Below are 21,401 nucleotides of genomic sequence, written 5' to 3'. Positions count from 1 at the left end.
CCCGAGACCTTCTAGGACATTCTGCAGTCCTGGCTGGCTCTAAGCTTGCTTGTTTTTTTGTTTTCTTGCTGTCAATCTCATCCCTTTGGCAAGTCTCCTCCTCCTGTTTGCCACTGCTTTCCACAAGTCGTGCCTGCTTTAAAGCAACACGAAGGAAGGAAGGAAGGAAGCCATCGGTGCGTTTCTGAGAACATGGGCCTGAACAAGCTCTTTCACTCGCAGCCCAGGGCTTGCACACAGGAGGGGCTGAGGAGATACCTCTGGGTTTAGTCGCCTCTGAGTCTCAGCTTCTTCATCAGTAAAATGGGGACAATAATAATACCTTCCCCGGAGGGTATTTCGGAGCCTTCAATGAGCTAACATATGCAAGAGCTTAGTACGAGTTATGGTGCTGATCATATCTGGGTCTTTCCCTTCGCCCCACTGCATAGAGGGTCTGCAGGCTGCTGAGTGACCCACGAAGCTCATGGAAAGGATGGCTCACGTCCTGTGGCTGGCTTTGGCCTCCTGCATTCTGACTCTGGCTTCTACAGAGCAGCGAGGTAAGTGCTCTGCTCACCTGATCTCAGATGCCCCGCAATAGCTGGAGAGTGAGCAGGGAAGTGCAGAGAAGGTGATTCAGGGTCAGTGGGGAGACAGGGGCATGACTACAGTGAAGATTTAGAAGCCAGAAGTCAAGGGAAGCAAGAGGAGAGAAACTGGAATCCAGTCACAGTGTCTCAAAGAGCCAGATGAGAAATGCTCCCTCGGAGGACAGTGGGAGCCAGTTAACACAACCTCTCATGACCAGATACAGGGGGAGATCAGAGCCCGGATTCACGAGGACGCGAATTGCCCAGTCACTCTGTGCCTTGTTTTGGCAAGCGCCTCTCCTTCCTCCAAATAAGTTGCTCATCTGTAAAACGAAAGGACTAGATTTCGTGACCTCTCTCTGTGGTCCTTTCAGAGATCCATGGGCTGGGCATCTTAGATGCTTGTAGGAAAGATTCTCAGGCTCAACACTAGGGTGAAAATTTCTGTCCATGTCCCCTGTGGAGGGGGGCTGGAGGGACTCAGCTCATGGCCTCCCTTGGAACTAATCCAAGAGTAACAAGGGCGGTGATTTCTTGCCTTAAAACAAGCATGTACATAAGTAAGGCCTGAAAAATCTCTGTTTCTAAAAAGTCCCTCTAACGTGATCCCAGCTTTATGAGGGCGGACAGAAGCCTAGCAATCGGTGCATCTCTGCTGGGGACATGCGCACCTATTAAATGGCTTATGCATCCAAAAAAAAGAAGAAAAGGAAATATGATGTGATCCTGGTACTTGCACTTAATTCATCATTCAGGCACTCACACTATTCAGCACACCAGAACTAGAGAAGGGAACTAGCTTGAACTCCTAGGACCCAGGGACTGTGATTGGCATTTTTTACCTAGTATCTCATTTAATCTTCTCACAATTCTTTAAAACTTTAGGGGTATGTGTATCCCAAGATGACTATGGGAGTGAGTTGCAAACTTAAAGAAGATTTTGATAGCTATATACTTTTTTTCAGTGGGTATTAAAAATATAACTAGCACATCATACCTATGGTATCAGAGATAGCATTCCTTAGGGTGCAATGAATTTATAAAGAAAACCATTGAAAGAACCATGAAATAAATAACAGGACAGGTGGACACAGGTGTGCAAACATCATGACCTGCAGCATGAGAATGGAAAACGTTTGGGAGTCACTAGCTTGCAGGTGTTGTTTTGCAATTGAGTCTCAGGGGAGTTGAACCATCCACCAAGGTCACCCAGTCAGCAGGTGCAGAGCTGGGTTTAACCCAGACTGACCAGCCTGTGGTTTCCTCTGCTCCCACTCCCCCACCCCTGCTTTACTTCTCTGCCTCCTCACACATCACAGTCCCTGATTCTGTCAAAAGCCATGAGATCAGAAATCAGAAATGGTCCTATTAGACTGGTGCTCTATTTAAGGGTGATTTTGCTTTCAGGGGACAATTGGCAATGTCTGGCGACCCCTTTGGGAGGAGGGTAGTACTGGCATCTAGTAAGAGCCTAAGGAAACTGTTGGGCATCCTATAGTGTATAAGGCAGCCCCCTAACACAGAATTATCCAGCCCAAACTTCAGTAGTGCCAAGGCTGAGAAATCTTGTGTTGGATCTTCATCTACTGATAATGGAAAAATGTTTATGATATGTTAAGTAAAAAAAAAAAAATGCAAGTGAAAAAAAACTGTATAGCATTAAACCCACTTTTATTTTTTTTAAAGTATTTAAACAAATGCATAGAAAGGGTCTGAAGACTGTACAACAAATTTATGGTATGCAGAAATGACAACTTTTGTTTCTACTTTATTCATTTGAACGACCTCTGAGGCTATGTTACATTTATAATGAGAAAAACAAATATTGGTCAGGCAGGACCGCAGTGTATGTTTGCACAGGGGAGCACTGCACAACTCCAGGGCAGCACCCTCCCCCCACCACCGCCTCCCCTGCCAAGCTCAGCGTGAATGACGCCCCCTGAGATCGTGCAGGGTGGGGACCCTGATGTTCTCAGTGCCTGTAAATTTCCACACAAAGGCCTCATTATTATTCTGACCCTAAGGTGATGAAGGCTGATGTTTAATTAACACAGAGTGGATAGCGTGCCTCTGGTACTCATTAGGACCGAGTACTTCCCAGACAGACGTGTAGGAGGATAAAAATCCTGCAGGTTCTGGGGTTCCTCCGTAAACCCAAGCATACCGTTCCTCTCCAGGTTCCGGAAACCCCACCAACGCCCGTTCCTATGAGCAGGACTTGGAATGTGGAGCCCTGGGCCCCTCAGAGACCCAGCTCTGTTTTGACCCCTGCCAGAATTACACCCTCCTGGACGAACCTTTCCGAAGCAAGGAGAACACGGAGGAAGAGCAGGGCTGTGACATGGACAAGCACGGCTGGTACCGCTTTGTGGGCGAAGGAGGAGTGAGGATGCCGGAGGACTGCGTCCCTGTGTTCCGGTGCCAGACGGCTGCTCCCATGTGGCTGAAAGGCACCCACCCCACCCTGGGGGAGGGCATCGTCAACCGCACAGCCTGTGCCCACTGGAGCGGCAACTGCTGCCTCTGGAAGACTAACGTGCTGGTGAAGGCCTGCCCGGGCGAGTACCACGTGTACCGGTTGGAGGGCACCCCCTATTGTAATCTGGGATACTGCACAGGTGAGTGGCAGAGACCTACCTGGAGGCAGCGGCGGGGCCACCCAGCGAAGGTTCCAGGGGTCAGTGGAGTGAGTGGCGGGGGTCGGGGGAGACTAAGCAGAGCCGCTTCAGCTCAGCTCCAGCCAATTACTGCCCAGTGGGAATATTGCCCACGGGGCTGCCAGTATTTCAAGTCAAGCCAGAAATTCGGACTCAAAGGTGAAATCTCCTGATAGATCTATCCCTGTGCGTAGCACAAGATTAAGAACTCGGACTCACTTAGATTTCGATTTCAAATGAGCAGTTTAATTTAACTCTCTTAGCTTTGGTTTTCTGACCTGAAAACATGGACAATGGATAATGCATTCATGTCCCAGCTCTAAGCACTTTAAACCTTTAACTCATTTAATTTGTTCACCAACTTCAGAAGATACACACTATATAATTAGTCTAGAGGAGAGGCCTGGGGGACAGAGAGATTAAGCAGTTCCCCAATATCCCAGATTTGGAAAGTGGTGGATCCAGATGTGAATCTAGCACCCCAGTATCACGAACCAGATGCTTAACCACTAAGAGACTCTACCTCATGCGGTTGCCATGGGAACTGAATGAGGTGATGCGTGTAAAGTACTGGAAACAGCATCTGCCTTGTAATAAGCACTAAGATGGTTGCTCTGGGGTTCTCACCTCGCTAGACTGGGATTCATGAAATTCGAGTTTGGGGCTTGACTCTTCCACCAAGTACGGCACGACCTCAGGCAAGACTTCTGTGTCCCGTAGAATGACAAGGTTGGCTTTGAAGGCCTCCGGCCTGCCGTGCTCTGCATCCTTATCCTCTTCCTCCACGCCTCACCCCAGATCCTGCCTCTGTCACCACCACGACAACGACCACGCCCTCGCCCACGACCACGCCCTCGCCCACTCCCACGCCCTCGCCCACTCCCACTCCCACGCCCTCACCCACGCCCTCTCCCACGACCACGCCCTCGCCCACTCCCACGCCCTCGCCCACTCCCACGACCACGCCCGCGCCCACGCCCTCTCCCACGACCACGCCCGCACCCACGACCACGCCCCCGCCCCCGCCCACGGCCTCACCCACGACCACGCCCGCACCCACGACCACGCCCCCACCCACGACCACGCCCTCGCCCACGCCCCCGTGTGATAGGACCTGCCGCCCCGAGGAGGAGTGCCTTCTTGTCGAGGACACCTGGGACTGCTTCTGCAGAAAGGACCTCAACATTTCTGGTGAGCGGCTGGGCAGGGGCAGGGATGGTGGGGGCTGACCTAAGTGGTCAGGGCATGATGGAGGGAGCTTCATAGGGTCGGGACAAGGTGTGGATCAGAGTCAGTGGGGACGGAACTGAGGTCAGGGAATGTGAGTGCTAGAAGCCAGTGGGTTTGCAAGGATTGAGGGCAGGGATGTAACAAATTCTCAGGTCAGCTGCTGGACCATGGCCTCAGGAAGCGGCCTTGGAATGAGTGGTCTTGACCCACAAGGGACAAAGATACCGAGGATGAGAACTCGGCAAGTGTGGAAGTTGCGATCAAACATCTGTGGGCTCTCCATGTGACGGACAGGGGAAGGGTCCTGTGCCTGTCCTGGATCTGCTAGGTAGTAGCTCTGGGGCCCGGGACAAGCTATCTCCCCTCTCTGAGCCTGAATGTCCTCATCTGTAAAATGGGGATGAGATTAAAAATTAAAAATACCTACCATACGGGGCTTTTATGAGAATTCATTCAGAGCAGCCCACATGGGCAAGCTCTGAAGATGATGTTCTCATCGCAGGAGGTAAGCAAGCACAGGCAGATGTCCCGTGGGTAGGAGTGCCACAGACGAGCGTCCCATGGGGATCACCTCCTTCCCTCTTGGACTCGAACAAGGGCCTCTGACTCTTGCTTTCGGCTCAAGTGTGCTTTCCTGCTCAGAGGGACAAGAAGGAGCCCGAGTCCCCTGTCTCTGGCGACAAGGGTGTGCTTCCACCTCCAGATGCACGGAGTGTGCCTTTCATATGGGAGATGGATTTCCCGCTTTCAAGCAGACAGAGAGGAGGGTCGAAGTGCTGCATTAGCCATTTCTTAAGTAACTTTAACTCAAAATAATCAATATGCCATTAGGCATGTTTTGGGGTGGTCTGCTCTGGGCCCCAACAAGAACCAGACACAAAACCTTCACCCAGCCTGCACACAGCATGCTTGGAAATCGTGGACCAGACCGTCCTTGCTCACCTTGCCCTCTGCAAGCCTGGGTGTGAATCCCACATGGGCCCCAGGCCCCTGCTAATCTCCTAGCCTCCCAGTGGGCTTGGTGGCTCTTCCAAAGGGCTTCCAGACCCCTGTCCACTCCAGCTGCCTTCCCCTCGACTTTCCAGATGTCTACAGTTTGCAGCCTCAGCTGGACTGTGGGGCCAGCGAGATGAAGGTGTCACTGGACAAGTGTGTGCTGGGAGGCCTGGGGTTCGAGGGTGAGGTCAGTGCCTACCTGCAGGATCAGACCTCGAACTGCAGCAGCACCATGCAGAGAGAGGAGAGGAACTGGATATCCGTGACCAGCCCCACCCAGGCTGGGGCCTGCGGAAACGTTCTGGAGGTGAGCAGTGCTTACCCCCTGCTGCCAGATTCTGGGAGTTGGGCTGTTGTGCTACGCCAGTAGCTGTGAGACGTCGGGCGAGTCACTTAGCCTCCATGGGCCTCTAGGGGTATGTGAGATCACATGTGTTTATCCGTGTAAAGGGCATAGACGCCGTCTGATGCTTGAGCTCGGTAAATGTAAGCCATGATTATGATTATTTTGCTGAGGGATGATGTGGGAGGGGTTCATAGAGGAGCAAGCGTGGAGGTTCCTGACTCTTCCCAAGGGTTAACAATTTACCGTCCTAGTTTTTGATCTGGGGTCCTCGCTCTCCTTCCCATGAAGTGTCAGTGCCACTGGGGGAGGAGGCTTATTTTCTCATTGGGATCAGGGGGCAAGGTTCCAAGTGATTAAGAGCTTCCACTCTGGAGGCACTCAGACCTGAGTTCCAGATACACCTGTTCCCGCATCCACGTAAACCTACATGTGGTCCTCTTTTTATGCCAAAGAGAAACCAAACCCACGCCATCTACAAAAACACCCTCTCCCTGGTCAACGATTTCATCATCAGAGACACCATTCTGAGCATCAGCTTCCAGTGTGCCTACCCGCTGGACATGAAAGTCAGCCTCCAAACTGCCCTGAAGCCCATTGTAAGGTACGGCACTGACCCCCACCCTTTGGCCCATAACCCTGACCTCAGTCACACTTCACCCACATCTTATCACCTTCGCAGGATGCTACCCACCTCCTTCAGGAGTTTCCGTTCATTCGCTTGCTCATTCCACAAACATTTGTTGATAAGGTATTAGGATGTACAACGTGAACAAGGCAGGCATAGAATATTTTGTGGATGTTAAACATTATTACTAGGAAGCAATGCAGCAACATGAAACAGTGTTAATTAAATGTGCTAGGGAACAGAAATGCACGACAATTTCATTTATCTTGAGGAAGAAAGGCACTAAACAACTAATTATGTCAATAATTATTTGCAAGTGAGATGAATGCAGTGTAGGAGAAGCACGGGGTGCTGTGGGAACAGGGAGCGAGGTCCCTCAGCTAATCTTGTTTGGGGAGGAAAGGTGAGGGCAGGAAAGCCCACGTCCCTGCAGATCTGGGACTTAAGCCCCATCAGTTTTGATTGGATAAACAGCACCCCTAATTCACCAGAAAAACGAACCAAGTAGCAATTTGGGTGGAATTCCACTTGGGCACGGGGCTTTAATCTGTTTAGTTCACTGCAGTATCACTGTGCCTAGAATGCAGCCCTGTTGAATAAATTCCTCAGCGTTCTTGCCAGGGGACTTTCTGGGAGTATCAGAAACCCAGGATGCCCCTCCCATCCCTTACTGCCTCCTGGGCTCACAGAATGGCAGGATAAGGATTAGACATTTTCTAGTTCAATTTCTAGTTTTCAGACTGCATTGTGTCGGGGCCCAAGGTTCATAAAAAATGAAACCAGTATATTTATCTCATTGTACAATTGCTGTTTCACTGAAGATTATGGGGTGGAGGGAAGAGATCTGCTGCTAAAAATTGTGAACCCACAGGGCTGGTCCCAATCCCTGTTCCATGGGTGAGAAGACAGAGGTGTTCTTTGAGTGAATCTCCAATGCAGGGCAGGATTGGTAGAACTCCTGGAGCCAGACTCACCTGTTTGTCAAGTTTAGTGCCTAGAAGATAGTAAATGTTGACTTAAACGAGCGATTGAATGGTTCATTTGGGAACCACTGTTGTGCCTTTGACTTCATAACCTTACACAAGTGGGGGACCCAATTGACTTTGTTCTCACCGGTCAAGACCTGACGTTTCCACTCGTGGTTCTTCTGTTCTCAGTTCCTTGAACATCAGTGTGGACGGGGAGGGAGAGTTCATTGTCCGGATGGCCCTCTTCCAAGACCAGAGCTACACGTCTCCTTATGAAGGGTCAGCAGTCGTGCTGTCTGTTGAATCCATGCTCTATGTGGGTGCCATCCTGGTGAGAGGGGACACCTCCCGGTTTAACCTGGTGTTGAGGAACTGCTATGCCACGCCCACTGGAGACAAGAACGACCCCGTGAGATATTTCATCATCAAAAATGGGTGGGTATCGGACAATCTGGGGTTATCTTTTGGCCTAAATGAGATCTGGAGTGGAGGGGAAAGATCCCCTCATCCCTGCCTGGCTGTTGTGTAAACTGGCTTGCCTCTTTTGGAGAATAATTTGGTATCACATATCATGACCTTACCTTTCTGACCCAGGAATATCATTCCTGAAATTTTAGCCTAAAGGATTAATACAAAAATACATGGGCAAGGTAAAGAAATGCCAATTATTTGTCATTTCAGTATCTTTTACAACTTTGGCAATAGGTTCATAGTTCAAAAACAGGGGATTTATTAAGTAATGATAAACTATTACACACACGTTAACACTGACTAATCAACACAAAAGCTAGCATAAGTGTCATAGGACAAAATATTGCATACAGTGAACTGGCAAAAACAAAGGGAAATGCATATTTATAGAGCATGATTCAAACCGTGGTGATAATGCTAGTTAATATTTATCACTGAGTTTAGCTATGTGCCAAGCAGAATACACGGATTATCTCATTAAGTGCTCCCATCATGTCTAGGAAGTGCTTATCCCTGTCTCTACTTTACAGATAATACGAATGTAGTTCAGTAAGATTAAGTGATGCTCATGATCCCTTAGTTAGAAAATGGGTCGGGTTGCTATTTGAAATCTGTCCGTCTCACGCCAAGGACTGTGCTTCTGGAAACCTAAAGTGTGTGGGCTTATGGGTAACATCATGGAGGAACATTGGAGGAATAAAATCAATATTGTTGGGATGGAGAAAACCTGGGCAGGGGAGCTAACCCCCCCAGCATCCTGTGAACATGATAAAAACCTCCAACGCTGTTTTTATACTGGATGCAGATTAAAGACGTAGCCAAGGGCCTCAGGCCCCCTGAGTTATTCTAGAAGTTAGACTCCTGCCCTTGTCGCCCCACCCCCAGCTGCCCAAATCAATATGATGCCACGATCAACGTGGAGGAGAATGGGGTGTCTTCAGAAAGCCGGTTCTCAGTTCAGATGTTCATGTTTGCTGGAAATTATGACCTGGTTTTCCTGCACTGTGAAGTTTCTCTCTGTGATTCCCTTAAAGAACAGTGTGAACCGGTGAGTATCTCTTTGGACTGCACCATTCAGTGCCGGACATAGGACCTGGTACCTAGTAGGCTCTCCATATGTATTTATTGGAATCATGGATGGATTGAAAGAAGGGAGGGAGGGAAGGAAAGAGAAAAGGAGGAAAGAAAGAGAAAAGGAGGAAGGAAGGGAGAAAGGGAGAGAAAGTTAGGTGGATGAAGGAATGCAAAGATGGATAGATGGGTGGATGGATGGAAGAGAGGGAAGAAAGAAGGGTGAATGAATGGACTTTAAGCCTCCGAAGGCCCATGCATAAAGAATTGTTGCATCCTCAGGAAGGAGATCAGATGAAAACCACTAGGTTTCTTTGGCATAAGACATAGTTTAAATAATTTTAATAATAGTTGACTTTTTTGTGTGCTTACTCTGTGTCAAACACTGTACTAAAACTGCTATATGCCTTATCTAATTTAATCCTCACAACAACCCTTTAAGGAGATTCTTTTATCAACCCATTGTACAGATGAGGAAACTGAGGCTCAGAGAGGTCCCTTGTCCAAGGACCACACAGCTGGAAAGTGTCAGAACTAGGGTATGCCCTGGCTGAGATGGGGCCACAGTGTCCATGCTCTTAACCCAGATTGGTACTGCCTGCTAAGAGTTGGCACTCACTGAGTGCTTACTATGTGCCAGTGTGATATACACATACTTCCTTTTAACCGTCCCAACCAGGAAGATATTATTTAATAATAGTAGAGAGGTGTAGTTATTTGTTCCAAGTTAGACAGCTAAAGGAGAGGAGAGGCGATCCAAACCCAGGTTCGCTTGACATGACGGTGAGAAACCGAGCATCAGAGTTAGTATCACATGGTGGAGGGGAGGGGAGGGGCATTCTTGGGCCAGAGCTGCCTGTCACAGGAGCGGTCTGGAGAGGAACCAGGAGCCGTGCCTTTCCATTCTGATATAATGAGAATTCTCCATCCCCACAGTCTTGCTCAAGAAGTCAACGCCGCAGTGAATTAGTGGCTATCGACTCAGCCCAGGTTCTAGATCTGGGACCCATCACTCGGAGAGGTAAGTGGTCAAATCCTGGTGACAACGCCAGCTGGCCGAGTGCTGACAGTTAACTGCGGATGCCAGGGATCACCAGCCTAACTAGTTTCTGCCTCCTCAGTGCACCCCCATTGGTGAATGCACCTTTCCCAGGAGGAGCTTTGGGGAATGATGGTTACATTTGCCACAAGTGCTGGGCCTTCTGTGAGCTAGAGACCAGGCTAAGCTCGCAGCATGTGCTGACTCACTTAAGCCATTTTACAGGTGAGAATCTGAAGCTCAGGGAGATTAAGTGACTCATCCAAGGTCGTCTGACTCATGAGCAGCTGGAGTTAGCACTGAACCCAGCTCGGTCAGATTCCAAAGCCTGTGTCCTTTTCCTTATTCCTCCTGCCAACTCCCCATAACTCAGTCCCTCTGGGGTGAAGTCTAAGTCCTAACTCAACTTTGTCTTCTGGAGAATGACTGTGTTTCTCAAAAACCTCTTACAGTGTTCTGTGATATGATATAGGGGAAGCTTTCCAATTGCTTCTCAAATTTTCTTCCATCCAACCCACAGGTTAGCGTACCTTTATGGTTTTTATTCCCCCTGGAATGGAGGAGTCAAGAAATCCAAAAAAATTTGAAAGCATTTTTTCTTGTTCTAGAGAAATTAAGATGCAGTAACATTAATAATAGTAATAGTGATAATTATATTTATAATATAACTATATTATAAAACACATTTAGATGCATCATTACATGCAATGCTCACAACAGCCTAAGGACATAAGCACTATGTCCACTTCCATTCTCCAGATGAGTAAACTGAGGCTGTCACGTGAAGAAGGCTCTCCTGGGAGCCTTTGCTGGGCCCTCCACTTGAAGCCTCATGTGTTGTCACAGGGTAGCTGGGCCAGGTAGGAAGTTTCACTTTGCAATCAGACAGACTGGGCTCCAAATCCAAGCTCTGCTACTTACTGGCAGACATAGCTGAGCCTCAGTCTTCTCACCTGTCAAATGGAGATAGGAACATTTCGTCACAAATCTTTCTTTTACTTTTTTTTTAATTTTAATTTTCAATTAAAGTTTTATTATTTTTATTGAAGTATAGTCAATTACAATGTGTCAATTTCTAGTGTACAGCACAATGTCCCAGTCATACAAATACATACACATATTCGTTTTCAAATTCTTTTTCATTAAAGGTTATTAAATGTTAACCACTATATAGAAAAATAGACTTTAAAAATTCCTCACAAATCTTTAAGAGGACCAAGTTTCAAATGCATGAAACATGTTTAGAAAGGTACCTGCTAGATAATAGATGCTTCCACTATGTGGACTGTCAGTGGCTGTGATGGCCAGGTCCGGAGGACTGGGAGCAGCCATGGCCACAGTGCCACCATCACCGGAGCGTGACTGAGGAAACCCTCACCTTCTGCTCTTGTCTCCAGGTGCCATCGTGGACGGAGCTCCCAGCACTGCAGGTACATCATTTCCCCCTGCCTTTCCCACAGCCCTCCTCCCCCAACTCTCCTTCTTTTCAAGTCAGGGCATATTTATTTAGCCTATTCTAATGTGCCAGGCCCTGCACCCAGAACTGTAGACACTGAAATGAATCAGACCCAAGAATGGCTCTAGAGAGACTCACAGTGCAGCAGGAGAGCCAGTCATTGGATAAGGGCTTGTTGAGAACCTGCCATGGGCCAGGCATTGTTCTAGGCACTGAAGTTACAATGGTGAACAAGACAGGCCAGGTGCCTGCTCTCATGGAGATTATGTTCCAGGTGGGAAGTAGACAATAAAAAGTTAACAGGATAACTTAGAAATAGAAGAGAGTTAAGTGATAGAAAGTTGCCAGCACGGGTAATAACGCCTTAAATAATACAAGGGTTTATTTCTCACGCACATAAATGGAGTCCAAAAGCAAGCAACCCGAAGCCAGTAGGGCAGCGCTCTGAGGTCGTTCTAGGAATCCAGGCTGTTGTCATGGATAGGGCAAGGCTAGCTCCTATAAAGAGAGGGAGGTTGCGGGCTAGCTGAAGAATCATGATCCAGTTGCTCCCATCCCATGTTTCCCCAGGTTTTTCCAACTGGCCTCTGACATCGTAGCAGAGCTGCCTTGACAGAGCGTTCAACCATCTTTTAAGCTCAGCAACTATATCAGAGCCCAAATTTGCTCCTTCGCTGTATCCACCCTCCTACTGCAGGAAATAAGGGCCTCTCGTAAGCCAGCTCCCAGACAGACCCCTGGCGCTCTCACATGGCCCTAACAATGAAAACGCCTCGGTTTCAAATCCTTCTGCAGTAGGGCCTTACTAAAAGCAGTAATAATTAACCAATTCCATTTCTCCTGTATTTACAAGGCCTGAATCATTGCACTGGCCAATTCCCCCCTCACCCGGAACTTTCTCTTATGTCACTCATTGGTGACATTTTTAGCAATTACTTTGCCACCTTGTGGCAGGAATCACTGATGCCACACATTTTAGTTGGGATTGGGTTCTCCAAAAAAAAAAAAGAGAATCCAAGCTCCTTCCAGCCCACCCCTCTATCATCTTTAAGGTGTGGCCATCATCTTCAGGGCCCAACATGGCAGCCAGAGCACCAACCTTCATATCTAGGCTTCAGGATGGAGGGAACATGGAAGAAGTCGATGACTGTTAGGGAACATTCCCGGAAGCTGACACCTTATAGCTTCATTTATACCTCATTGGCCAGTGCTTAGTCACATGGCTATACCTGGCTACAAAGGAAGTTGGGAAATGTAATCTGTATCCTAGGTCGTCATGTGTCCAACCAATGCTAAATGGTTCTACGAACAAGATAGGAAGGAAGAATGAATATTGGAATGGATAACTGATCAGAAAAATTTTCGAAAGAGGTGATATTTAGACTAAAGGAGAAAAGGGAGCCAGGTGTGCGTATATTCGAGAAATAAGCCTGTAGGCAGAATGAACAATGATTGCAAAAATGAGATAAGTGTGTAAGCAAATCAGTCACAAGCAAGTAGACAGTGCAGATGGGGGACACAGAAGAGTAACTGACTGTATCAGATAAGTCAGGGGAGACTCTCAGCAGGTGGTAACATCTGAATGGGGTTTTGATGGATGAATTGGAGTTCAACAAAGACACAAATCTAAGAAAGGTATTTTGGAACAAAGGGAAATTAATGTTATTAAGATTTTACTACCCGCCAAAATGACGTATTTTGGTGAACCCAGACATGAAAAAGTTCTACCCATCCTCAAATCTCCAACTAGATTACCGTCTAAAAGTTTCCAAATAAGCTTAAGATGTCCTAGCCAAGCTCAATGCTGATATTCAGACAATGATCAGAAAAGCAGTGCTCATCGGAGACGGGGTTTAGAGCTCAGGCTAGAGGAAGCTTCAGAGCTGGGGCCTCAAGTCTCGTTCATTTATTCCGGTCCTTCAGGTTAGCACAGGGCCTGGAGCAGCCTGGCTACCCAGTAATGTTTGCCAAATTGACTAATTTCTTGGTGGTTGGTGGATTCTGGAGCCTTCTGGAAAAGGAGGAAATTCATCTGATGTGGTAGCAGACTACCACAAGAGTGCGCCTGTGGTTTTCGTTCTTTGCTGACTCACACAACCATTTCTGATGTTTTAGAATTAACTGAATATCAGCCTATGTTCCATAATTATAAACTGGCTGTCGCACACTCATATGCTTCTGAAAATTATGGTATTCTTCTTCCCCTCCCTCCTAGAGATATCAGCAGTTTATTTTGAAATTTAGGGGATGGGGAGATGTTACAATCCCATTGTGTGGGGGGCATCGGGTGCACAAGCCTCTCCCAGGTCAAGGCAGCTATCATCCAGGACACCTGTCCTTCATTAATCCTGAGAATGCAGTGATATTCAGAAGAAATATGATTCCAGCCTCCCAGATCTTAGAGTCCAATTTTCAAAACCAATACTTATATGGTGTTTACTGTGTGCCAGACACTGTTCTAAATGCTTGCTATGAATTCACTCGCTTAAGCCTTACAAAAATCCCATGAGGTAATAGCTGCTAGTAATGTTTCTATTTTGCATGCAGGGAAACTCAGGCACAGAGAGGTTCAGTAACTTGCCTGGGCCTGCACAGCTAGTTGCAGAGCTGGGATTCTAAGATAAGTAGTCAGGCCTCTGAGGTAGTACTTTTTAACCTCTGTGTCTTTCTGCCTCGTTAGTATTAGTCAGAGTGAGTAATGCTAGCTGCTGTAACAAACAGTCCCCAAGTTTCTGTGCTTTTTACGCAACAGTTTATTTCACATGAAATCACTGGAGGATGTGGTCATTAGGACTCAGGTTCCTACCTTCTGGTAACTTCTGGCAACTCCACTATCCCCTGCAAGTTCTCTTCTGGATGCTTGGCATCTGGTGCCTAGATGATGGATGAGGGGGCAAGGGGAATTACGTAGGAGGGTTTAAGGACCAGACCTAGAAGTGTCATATGTAGTATCTACCCACATTCCCCTGGCCAGATTCAGTCATATGGTCCCACCTACCTGCAAAGGAGGCGGGGGAAAGTACCTGTGAGTGTGTCCAGAGGAAAATGATGTGTTTGGTGGTTAGACATCCTTGTCTCTATGATGTTACCCCTTTGCCGCCTCCCAGGGGCTGTAACCCAGAATAGATAGTAAGACTACTCGGCCTTTGTCATCCTCGTAAGGCAGAAGATAAGGAGGCTGCCTCACTTTGGCTGCTGAGTTCCGAAGCCCAGCACCTGACAGCCATCTCTCTCCCGTTCCAGGGTTCCTGGTGGCCTGGCCCATGCTTCTCCTCCCTCTGCTCCTGGCTGGGCTCTTCTGAGAGCTCAGCTGGGCACCCAGCCCTGAAGCTCGTGTTCTTCCCTCTGACGATGGCTTCCAGTCACTTTTCAACTCTGCTGGATCTCTCTCCAATCAACGTAGATGGTCTTGGTGTTAACAGACTCCAGGCCAGGCTAGGTTTGGGGGAAAAAGAAGAGCTTTCCCTTGTTAGCATTCTCAGTGCCTTTGTATTCCTCCTTTTCTCATGGTGGGGGCCCCCTGGCGCCTGGCCTGGCCTGGCTCATTCATTAGCAGGATCTCGAAAGCAAATTTGTTTGGTGCTTCTGTGGCTCTAGCCTTTACCAGAAGCATAGCACCTGTTCATAACATCAGGGAAGAGGGGCCAAGTCAGCAGGGGGAAGGGGAAGGGGAAGGGGAAGGGGCAGGGGGAGGAGCTTGTAAAAAAGGTACCTCCCAAGGCCTTCCCAAGCACCCCCTGTTCTGACTGCTGCTGAATTGAACAGGCTGACGCTTGCTTTCATCTCGCTTCCTCTGATGTATTTCCATCATGGTCTCAACAATTGCCATGGGGACACGGGGTAAAGGGGCCACTTTTGGAGACCCATGTCTCCCCTGATCCCTGCAACACCACAGACACGCTCTGACATGCCCAGAGCTACATAAACCCCCACCACTGGGACCTGGATGCTGGAAGAACTGCTCAATTTGGGTTCAGAGATACTGTCACCCCAGAGCACATCTCTAGCTGTAAACAGTGATGCGCTGGCTCTGAAGGCTTAAGCAGGGAGGCCCAGCATAAAACGATGCATCGACTCTGCCACAAGGATATAGCAGCAGAGCCTGGGAGATGGGTCAAGTACCCTTCTGGAAACCTTTATGAATCCTCAAAAAGCACTCCACAAAGATGCCACAGATATGGAGTGTGTCCCCTCCCCACAGCTATGCATAAGACCCCTCCACGCCGGCCTCAGGGAAGATGACGGGATCTGGGCCAGGCCACCCAAGGCAGAGCCTGTTTATCTGCCAGGAGGAGACTTTCCAAAGTGCGGTGTTGTTCAGAGATGGTGTGGTTGCAAGAAACAGAAACCCACTCCAGCGGACTCAGGCCAAAGGGGAATTAGTTATAAGGTTACAGGAGCACAAAGACCAAGGAACCGGCTGCACAAGGAAAACCACGAGAAATCAAGTTTGTCTGTCCTTCCATCTGTCACTCTTCCTGAAGCCACACCGCACTGACATCTGCCTATCTTTGTGTGTCCCTTCATTGCCCCCTCTCTCTGTGAACCTAGCTTTACCCATTCATTCATCATCCTTGATTAACTGTGGACATTGCAGCATCACATCACTTCTTAATTCAGGGACCACAGAGACTGTCTTGATATCTTGGTATCCCACATCCAAACTGCACAGGACTTGTGCAATTCCGTGCTTGGATCTGAGTGCTTCCCCTGGTCCAATCATTGAGGCCCGGTGAATGGGCTCCCCTGGCACCGACATAGCCAACGGGGCCAACCTGAGGGGACAGGTCTCAGATAAATGAGGATGTTCCTTGGACGGACATCCCAAAAGGCCACTATGATAACGGCTACTTTAAAGAGAGTTTCCTGGGAGGAATCGTGTCCTGTTTCCCAGTAAGTTAGAGGACTCATAACCACTGTCTTCCAAGGGAGGTGATATGTGAGGCATGGATCTGAAAGGAGGTCAGGAGGCAGGTCCTCACCTTTTCTGCTCTCTGAGGCTCATCTTCTCCCTTCTGTAGAATAGAGGGGCTGGGCTAGAGCAAGATTCACAACATGCAGAGTGGACCCCTTTCTCTAAATACAAGTCTATGTGAACATCCAATATACAGAGAGATTAAAAGCAAACAGACTCTTGTCAATGTCAAGTGAGGGGCTTACCTCTTTCATTCTGTGCTTCCCTCCTCAGGCCCTCAAAGAAACTCCATAACAACCCACAGAGTTGCCAAGGGCAAAGGTTTGGGATGCTCTGGGACATCTGACCTCTAATATCTCTTCCAGTGTAAAGTTTGTGGGATTCTACTTAACTAGACCCAACCCCATCTGTCTGTCTGTCTGTCTGTCTGCCCGCTATCTATCTATCCTTCTATCCATCTATTCATTTATCTCCTATTTTCTCTCTCCCTCTCCATCTGCCTGCCTACCTATATGTCTATCATCTAGCTAGTCACAGCTTTTTGTTTTCTATAAATGGGCATGTTACGCAAATAACAATCTCTGAATACTTAGTCTACTTTGTTCATTCGATCAACACTGATCTGCTGAGCAACTGTCATGTTCCAGGTCCAAGATCCTGGGTAAAATAATGAATGAAACACAGTCCCTGCACAATCTGGTGGAGCACAAACATACACTCACACACACACACACCCGCTGACCCTCAGACGCAGGGCCCACACCCATGCCAACGTACACATGCCAACAGATACACATTTCAACTTCACCTGCCCAAAGATACATGTCACACACACAGATCCTTCCCTGGGTCCTCCAGCCCAGTCTCTTACGTATTTATTGCCATGAATAACTTAGTAACAGCCAACATTTTAACATGTCCTCTGCATCAGGCATCATGCTAGGTGCATGGTGGACACTATCATTCTGTGTTCATATTAGATACTCAAGGTGTATGTACTTTTTTTTATCCCCAGTTTAGAGATAGGTAAATCAAAGCTTAAAGAATTACTCATCCAAGGGTTTATCGCTTTTAAATGCTGTTTTCAGGGCTTGAATTTGGAGCATGTGTCATAACTAGACACTGTATATTGCCTCGTTATACACAAAGCACACACACACACAGAGGCACTCATATATGCACACGTGTACCACCTTATATACATGCATCCCCCTGCATACAGACATGGGAACATATACATACACACTGACGCTCATAAGTGGACAGACATACACATTTGCCTACACAGAGGCCCTCACACGTGCACAGACATTGATATTCATGGACACACAGATGCTAACATGCACACTGATTTACGTGTGGTCATGTAGATGCAGACACATACCCCTTAATACAGAAAAAAAAAAAACCCAGGAACACTCATGTCCTGTGCTACACACATACACACACACACACACTCATAGATACGTGAACACATGCATACATACCTACGAGACACAGGACCTGGATACAACTCCCCAAGAGCCAGGACTCCGACCATGTCTACTCTCCTGTCAGTTTTCCTCTCCTCCATCCCCAGTCCTGCTCAGCTGGGCTCTGAGACAAGAAGTCCAACCCAGGAGTCACAGTGAAAGTGGATTCTAGACTCAGCACCTGGAAGTTCTGGAATAGAAGGATGACAGAGACAGTGAGAAGGAACCTGATCTACGTTCAAGGAAAACTGGTCTCTTTGTTTCGGGGGCTGAGGTGTGGGGGGCCCCTAGTAGCAGTGGGTGGAGGATGCAGAGATGAACAGGGCAGCCCTGCCCTCTAGAACCTTAGAGTTGACTTGGGAGAGCAGGGCATGCAAAGCCAAGCAGTGTGAGGCTGACACAGACAGGACTGCAAGATGGGGAGAAAGGAGAGCTCAACTCAGCCTGGGAGAAGAGGGGAGGATTCCATCCCAGGGAGTTTAGTCCCTTCATTCTCCAGATGGAAGTTGAGGTCCCAAAAAGAGAAGTAGCATGTCCCTTCTTCATCCTACAAGGGGGCCTAGAGGGGTGCTGTAACCAGCTGGGCACGAGGGGGCGTGAGAAAGGCGGTCCCGTGAAAACTGATCACCTGAAGGGAATTTGGAATGAGGACCTCAAAGGATAAATTCTACCCAACCCAACTCATTTCATAATCTCTCCCCACCCCCTGCTTCTTCTCCAACTTCTTTCTTCTGTAAAGGGCTAGAAACCACCCTCTCCTTTCCTTTCTCATCACAGTAGGGTCTCCCTTCTAAAACTACTGAATCCATCCGCTTTTCTTCAACGTCATTGACCCCAATCTTCTCTGCGCTACTTCCCTGGGCCACTAGGATAGCTTCCTAACTGCTCTTTCTCCAGTCTCACCCCTCCCAGTCCGTTCTCTACTCTGTAGCCAGCCAGCATTTAAGGCAAACTCGCTTCTCTCTTTAAACCCTGTCCGCAGCTCCTTACCTTCTACAGGATGAGGTCGGCCTGCTGGCTGACAAAGTCCTCCACTGTCTGAGCCCTGCCTGTCTCTTCAGCCTTAGATCTTACACGCTGGAGAGCAGACGGGGTATCTCTTCATACCCCGTGTTCTGGCTGCTCTGAATGTCCCACGGCTCCCTGACCTGTCCCATTCCACCTGTGCTGCCTCTGCGCGTGCTGGTCTGGCTGCCTGGAGGGCCCCTTCCTTCTCCGGGGATGTGCCCCTAACCAGCTTTCGGGTCATTTCTCCTGGGAAACCTTCCTGGCCCTCCTCCCTAGTCTAGAGCTGATCACACTCAGCTTTGAGACCCCTTCTCTACAGAACCTCATTTGCACATGCCTCATCTGCATCTGAAATGATCTGATTTACCCTTGCCCCACATCCCCCACCCCAGACTGTGGGTTCCCTGAGGACAGGGGCTTTGCCATATTCACACATTACTGGCTGAATGAATGAAGACATGGGCTGCATCCATTTATTTATTTATTTATTTATTTATTTATTTATTTATTTATTTATTTATTTATTTATTTATATTGAAGTACTGTCAGTTACAATGTGTCAATTTCTGGTGTACAGCATAAAGTCCCAGTCACCCATATCCATACATATATTTGTTTTCACTTTTTTTTCCATTAAAGGCTTTTACAAGATATTGAACATAGTTCCCTGTGCTATACAGCAGAAACTTTTTTTTTCTTTCTTCTTTATTCCTTTACCTCCTAATGGTGCTGTCATCTTCCGGGGGGTGGTGAGGTGGGGAGAAGCAGCTTACTATAAAAAATAAAGACTTTCTGGGAGGAGGGTATAGCTCAGTGGTAGAACATGTGCTTAGCATGCATGAGGTCATGGTTTCAATCCCCAGTACCTCCTCTAAAAAATAAATAAATAAAAATAAAACCTTAATTACCCCCCCATGCCAAAAAGACTTTCTTACTTAGATAATTGTGGTGAAAGAATCAACTCAGAATGTGAAACAGGAATTCTGGGCTCTAACCCACACGCCACTCCCATCCCACTCTTGGCTGATCCTATGCTGCTCTTACAGAAAACTTTATCTATTTTCTTTCCCTTGAGTTCCCAATGTCTCTGACTTTGGAGGAGGTTGATTGGAAATTTGAGTGTTTTTTTCCTTCTTTTCTCATCTAAGAGCTCTGTAATGAAACTGATAGAGTGGTTATTTGGAGGAGAGCAAATTGAGAGAGCTCAAGAGTGATTACAACTTAACAGCAGGGGGAAAACACACACACACACACAGAAACACAAAAACCAAGCCTGTAAGATCTTGGGAAACTAAGTCCAGAACTGAATTTATGTAGCAGCTCTACGGATAATTTAAAATAATTTTCTGTCTACCCTCCTAGGTAGAAGCAGAGACTCCCATCTCCCACCCAGTCCCTACCCCATAATAAAAGATAGATTAACAGAAGAAAAAAAACAGAACTTTAGTAACATGTCTGCCTCCAATATATATGGGAAAGGCCCTGGAAAACTGAATAACTCCTCCAAATGGCCCAAGATGCCACCTTAAATACCATCTTCAGCTGAAGGCAAAAGGAGATTTGGAGTTATGGGAGGTAACCTGGAAAAGTACAGTAAACAAGTGTAAGGTTGTGATGCAGATCTAAGTTGCTATTATGCAGATTTAAGCCTTTGCCTTCTCCATTGATACATTTCTAGAGATTTGGTGTCATCCTTCTCTTGACTACCCCTTATAAATGTAAACAATTCTTACAAAAGTTAATGTCGCTCAGTTCTCAGAGGGTCTTCTGTGTCTGCTATTTCTTAAAAATAGCCAGCTCAAAATAATCCTTATGCCCAAGAGGCATATTTCAGGGTGGCAAGTTCTGCCCCCTTCACAGCCCATCAGCAGCCAAATCTTAGAAAGCCACAGAGGTGAACTTTCAAACAGATACTAGCAGAAAAAGCATTTATTGTGGAGTCCAGCCAAAGTACCAGATTCTGGGAGTCCCGGTCTTAGAGAGGTGTGAGCTCTGTTTCATAGAATACTTTGTATGGTGAACTGGGAAGTGAGAGGGGTCTGGCTGCATATATCTTATTTCAGTGCCTAAACCTGGTTCCAAATTCATTCAGAACACTTGGGCTCTGGGTCCAGACCACCTACACCAGTGCTCCCACTCCCTAAATGTAAAAATGGGAGTAGTAGGATTGCTAGAGAAATAAAGAAGATAAAGGACGTGAAGTCGCTTTGCAACCATACAGATGATAGGGGCATTAGCATCACCATCATCATCACTACCACTGATTTCCCAATTGTAATGTATTAAGCTGCTTCTCACTCTCTGTTTGCCCTCTTACCTCTTAGACAGGATCAAAAGGAGATCCTTTTTCAGAATCTTTGTTTTTGCTAGAAATAAGACTCCTTAGAGCATGTAGAAAGGGACAAACACCCTCTCCCTCAGACATGGAATAATACTTTATGGACACAATATATACAAACCAGTGTGCTGCACATTTTACATTTATGATCTAACTTAACTCTCACAATAATCCTTTGAGATGACTGTTTTTATTCCCACTTAACAGAGGAAGAAATTGAGACATAGGAATGTTTAA

At 47.4% G+C, this 21,401-nt stretch overlaps 1 protein-coding gene across 1 annotated transcript; it reads left to right on the top strand.

Annotated features, from left to right (window-relative positions):
• Positions 1–463: 463 nt before the first annotated feature.
• On the top strand, positions 464–19,488 carry GP2 (glycoprotein 2). The gene is made up of 11 exons (XM_031433113.2): positions 464–542; positions 2,750–3,190; positions 4,028–4,039; positions 4,322–4,420; positions 5,545–5,762; positions 6,254–6,402; positions 7,584–7,829; positions 8,751–8,913; positions 9,873–9,957; positions 11,373–11,405; positions 14,675–19,488. The coding sequence occupies exons 1-11, from the start codon at positions 467–469 to the stop codon at positions 14,731–14,733; spliced, it is 1,581 nt and encodes a 526-aa protein (XP_031288973.2). The 5' UTR covers positions 464–466; the 3' UTR covers positions 14,734–19,488.
• The last annotated feature ends 1,913 nt before the right edge of the window (positions 19,489–21,401 follow it).

The sequence above is a fragment of the Camelus dromedarius genome, chromosome 24 (assembly GCF_036321535.1).
Source record: "Camelus dromedarius isolate mCamDro1 chromosome 24, mCamDro1.pat, whole genome shotgun sequence".
Classification (NCBI taxonomy): Eukaryota; Metazoa; Chordata; class Mammalia; order Artiodactyla; family Camelidae; genus Camelus; species Camelus dromedarius.
This window is presented reverse-complemented; position numbering and strand designations above follow the sequence as displayed.

Bases quoted from the DNA above. Each gene is read 5' to 3' on its own strand.
- GP2 (XM_031433113.2), top strand. From the start codon at position 467: ATGGAAAGGATGGCTCACGTCCTGTGGCTGGCTTTGGCCTCCTGCATT. The intron at 4,421-5,544 runs GTGAGCGGCTGG...TCGACTTTCCAG, and splicing joins AAAGGACCTCAACATTTCTG to ATGTCTACAGTTTGCAGCCT. The intron at 5,763-6,253 runs GTGAGCAGTGCT...TTTATGCCAAAG, and splicing joins CCTGCGGAAACGTTCTGGAG to AGAAACCAAACCCACGCCAT.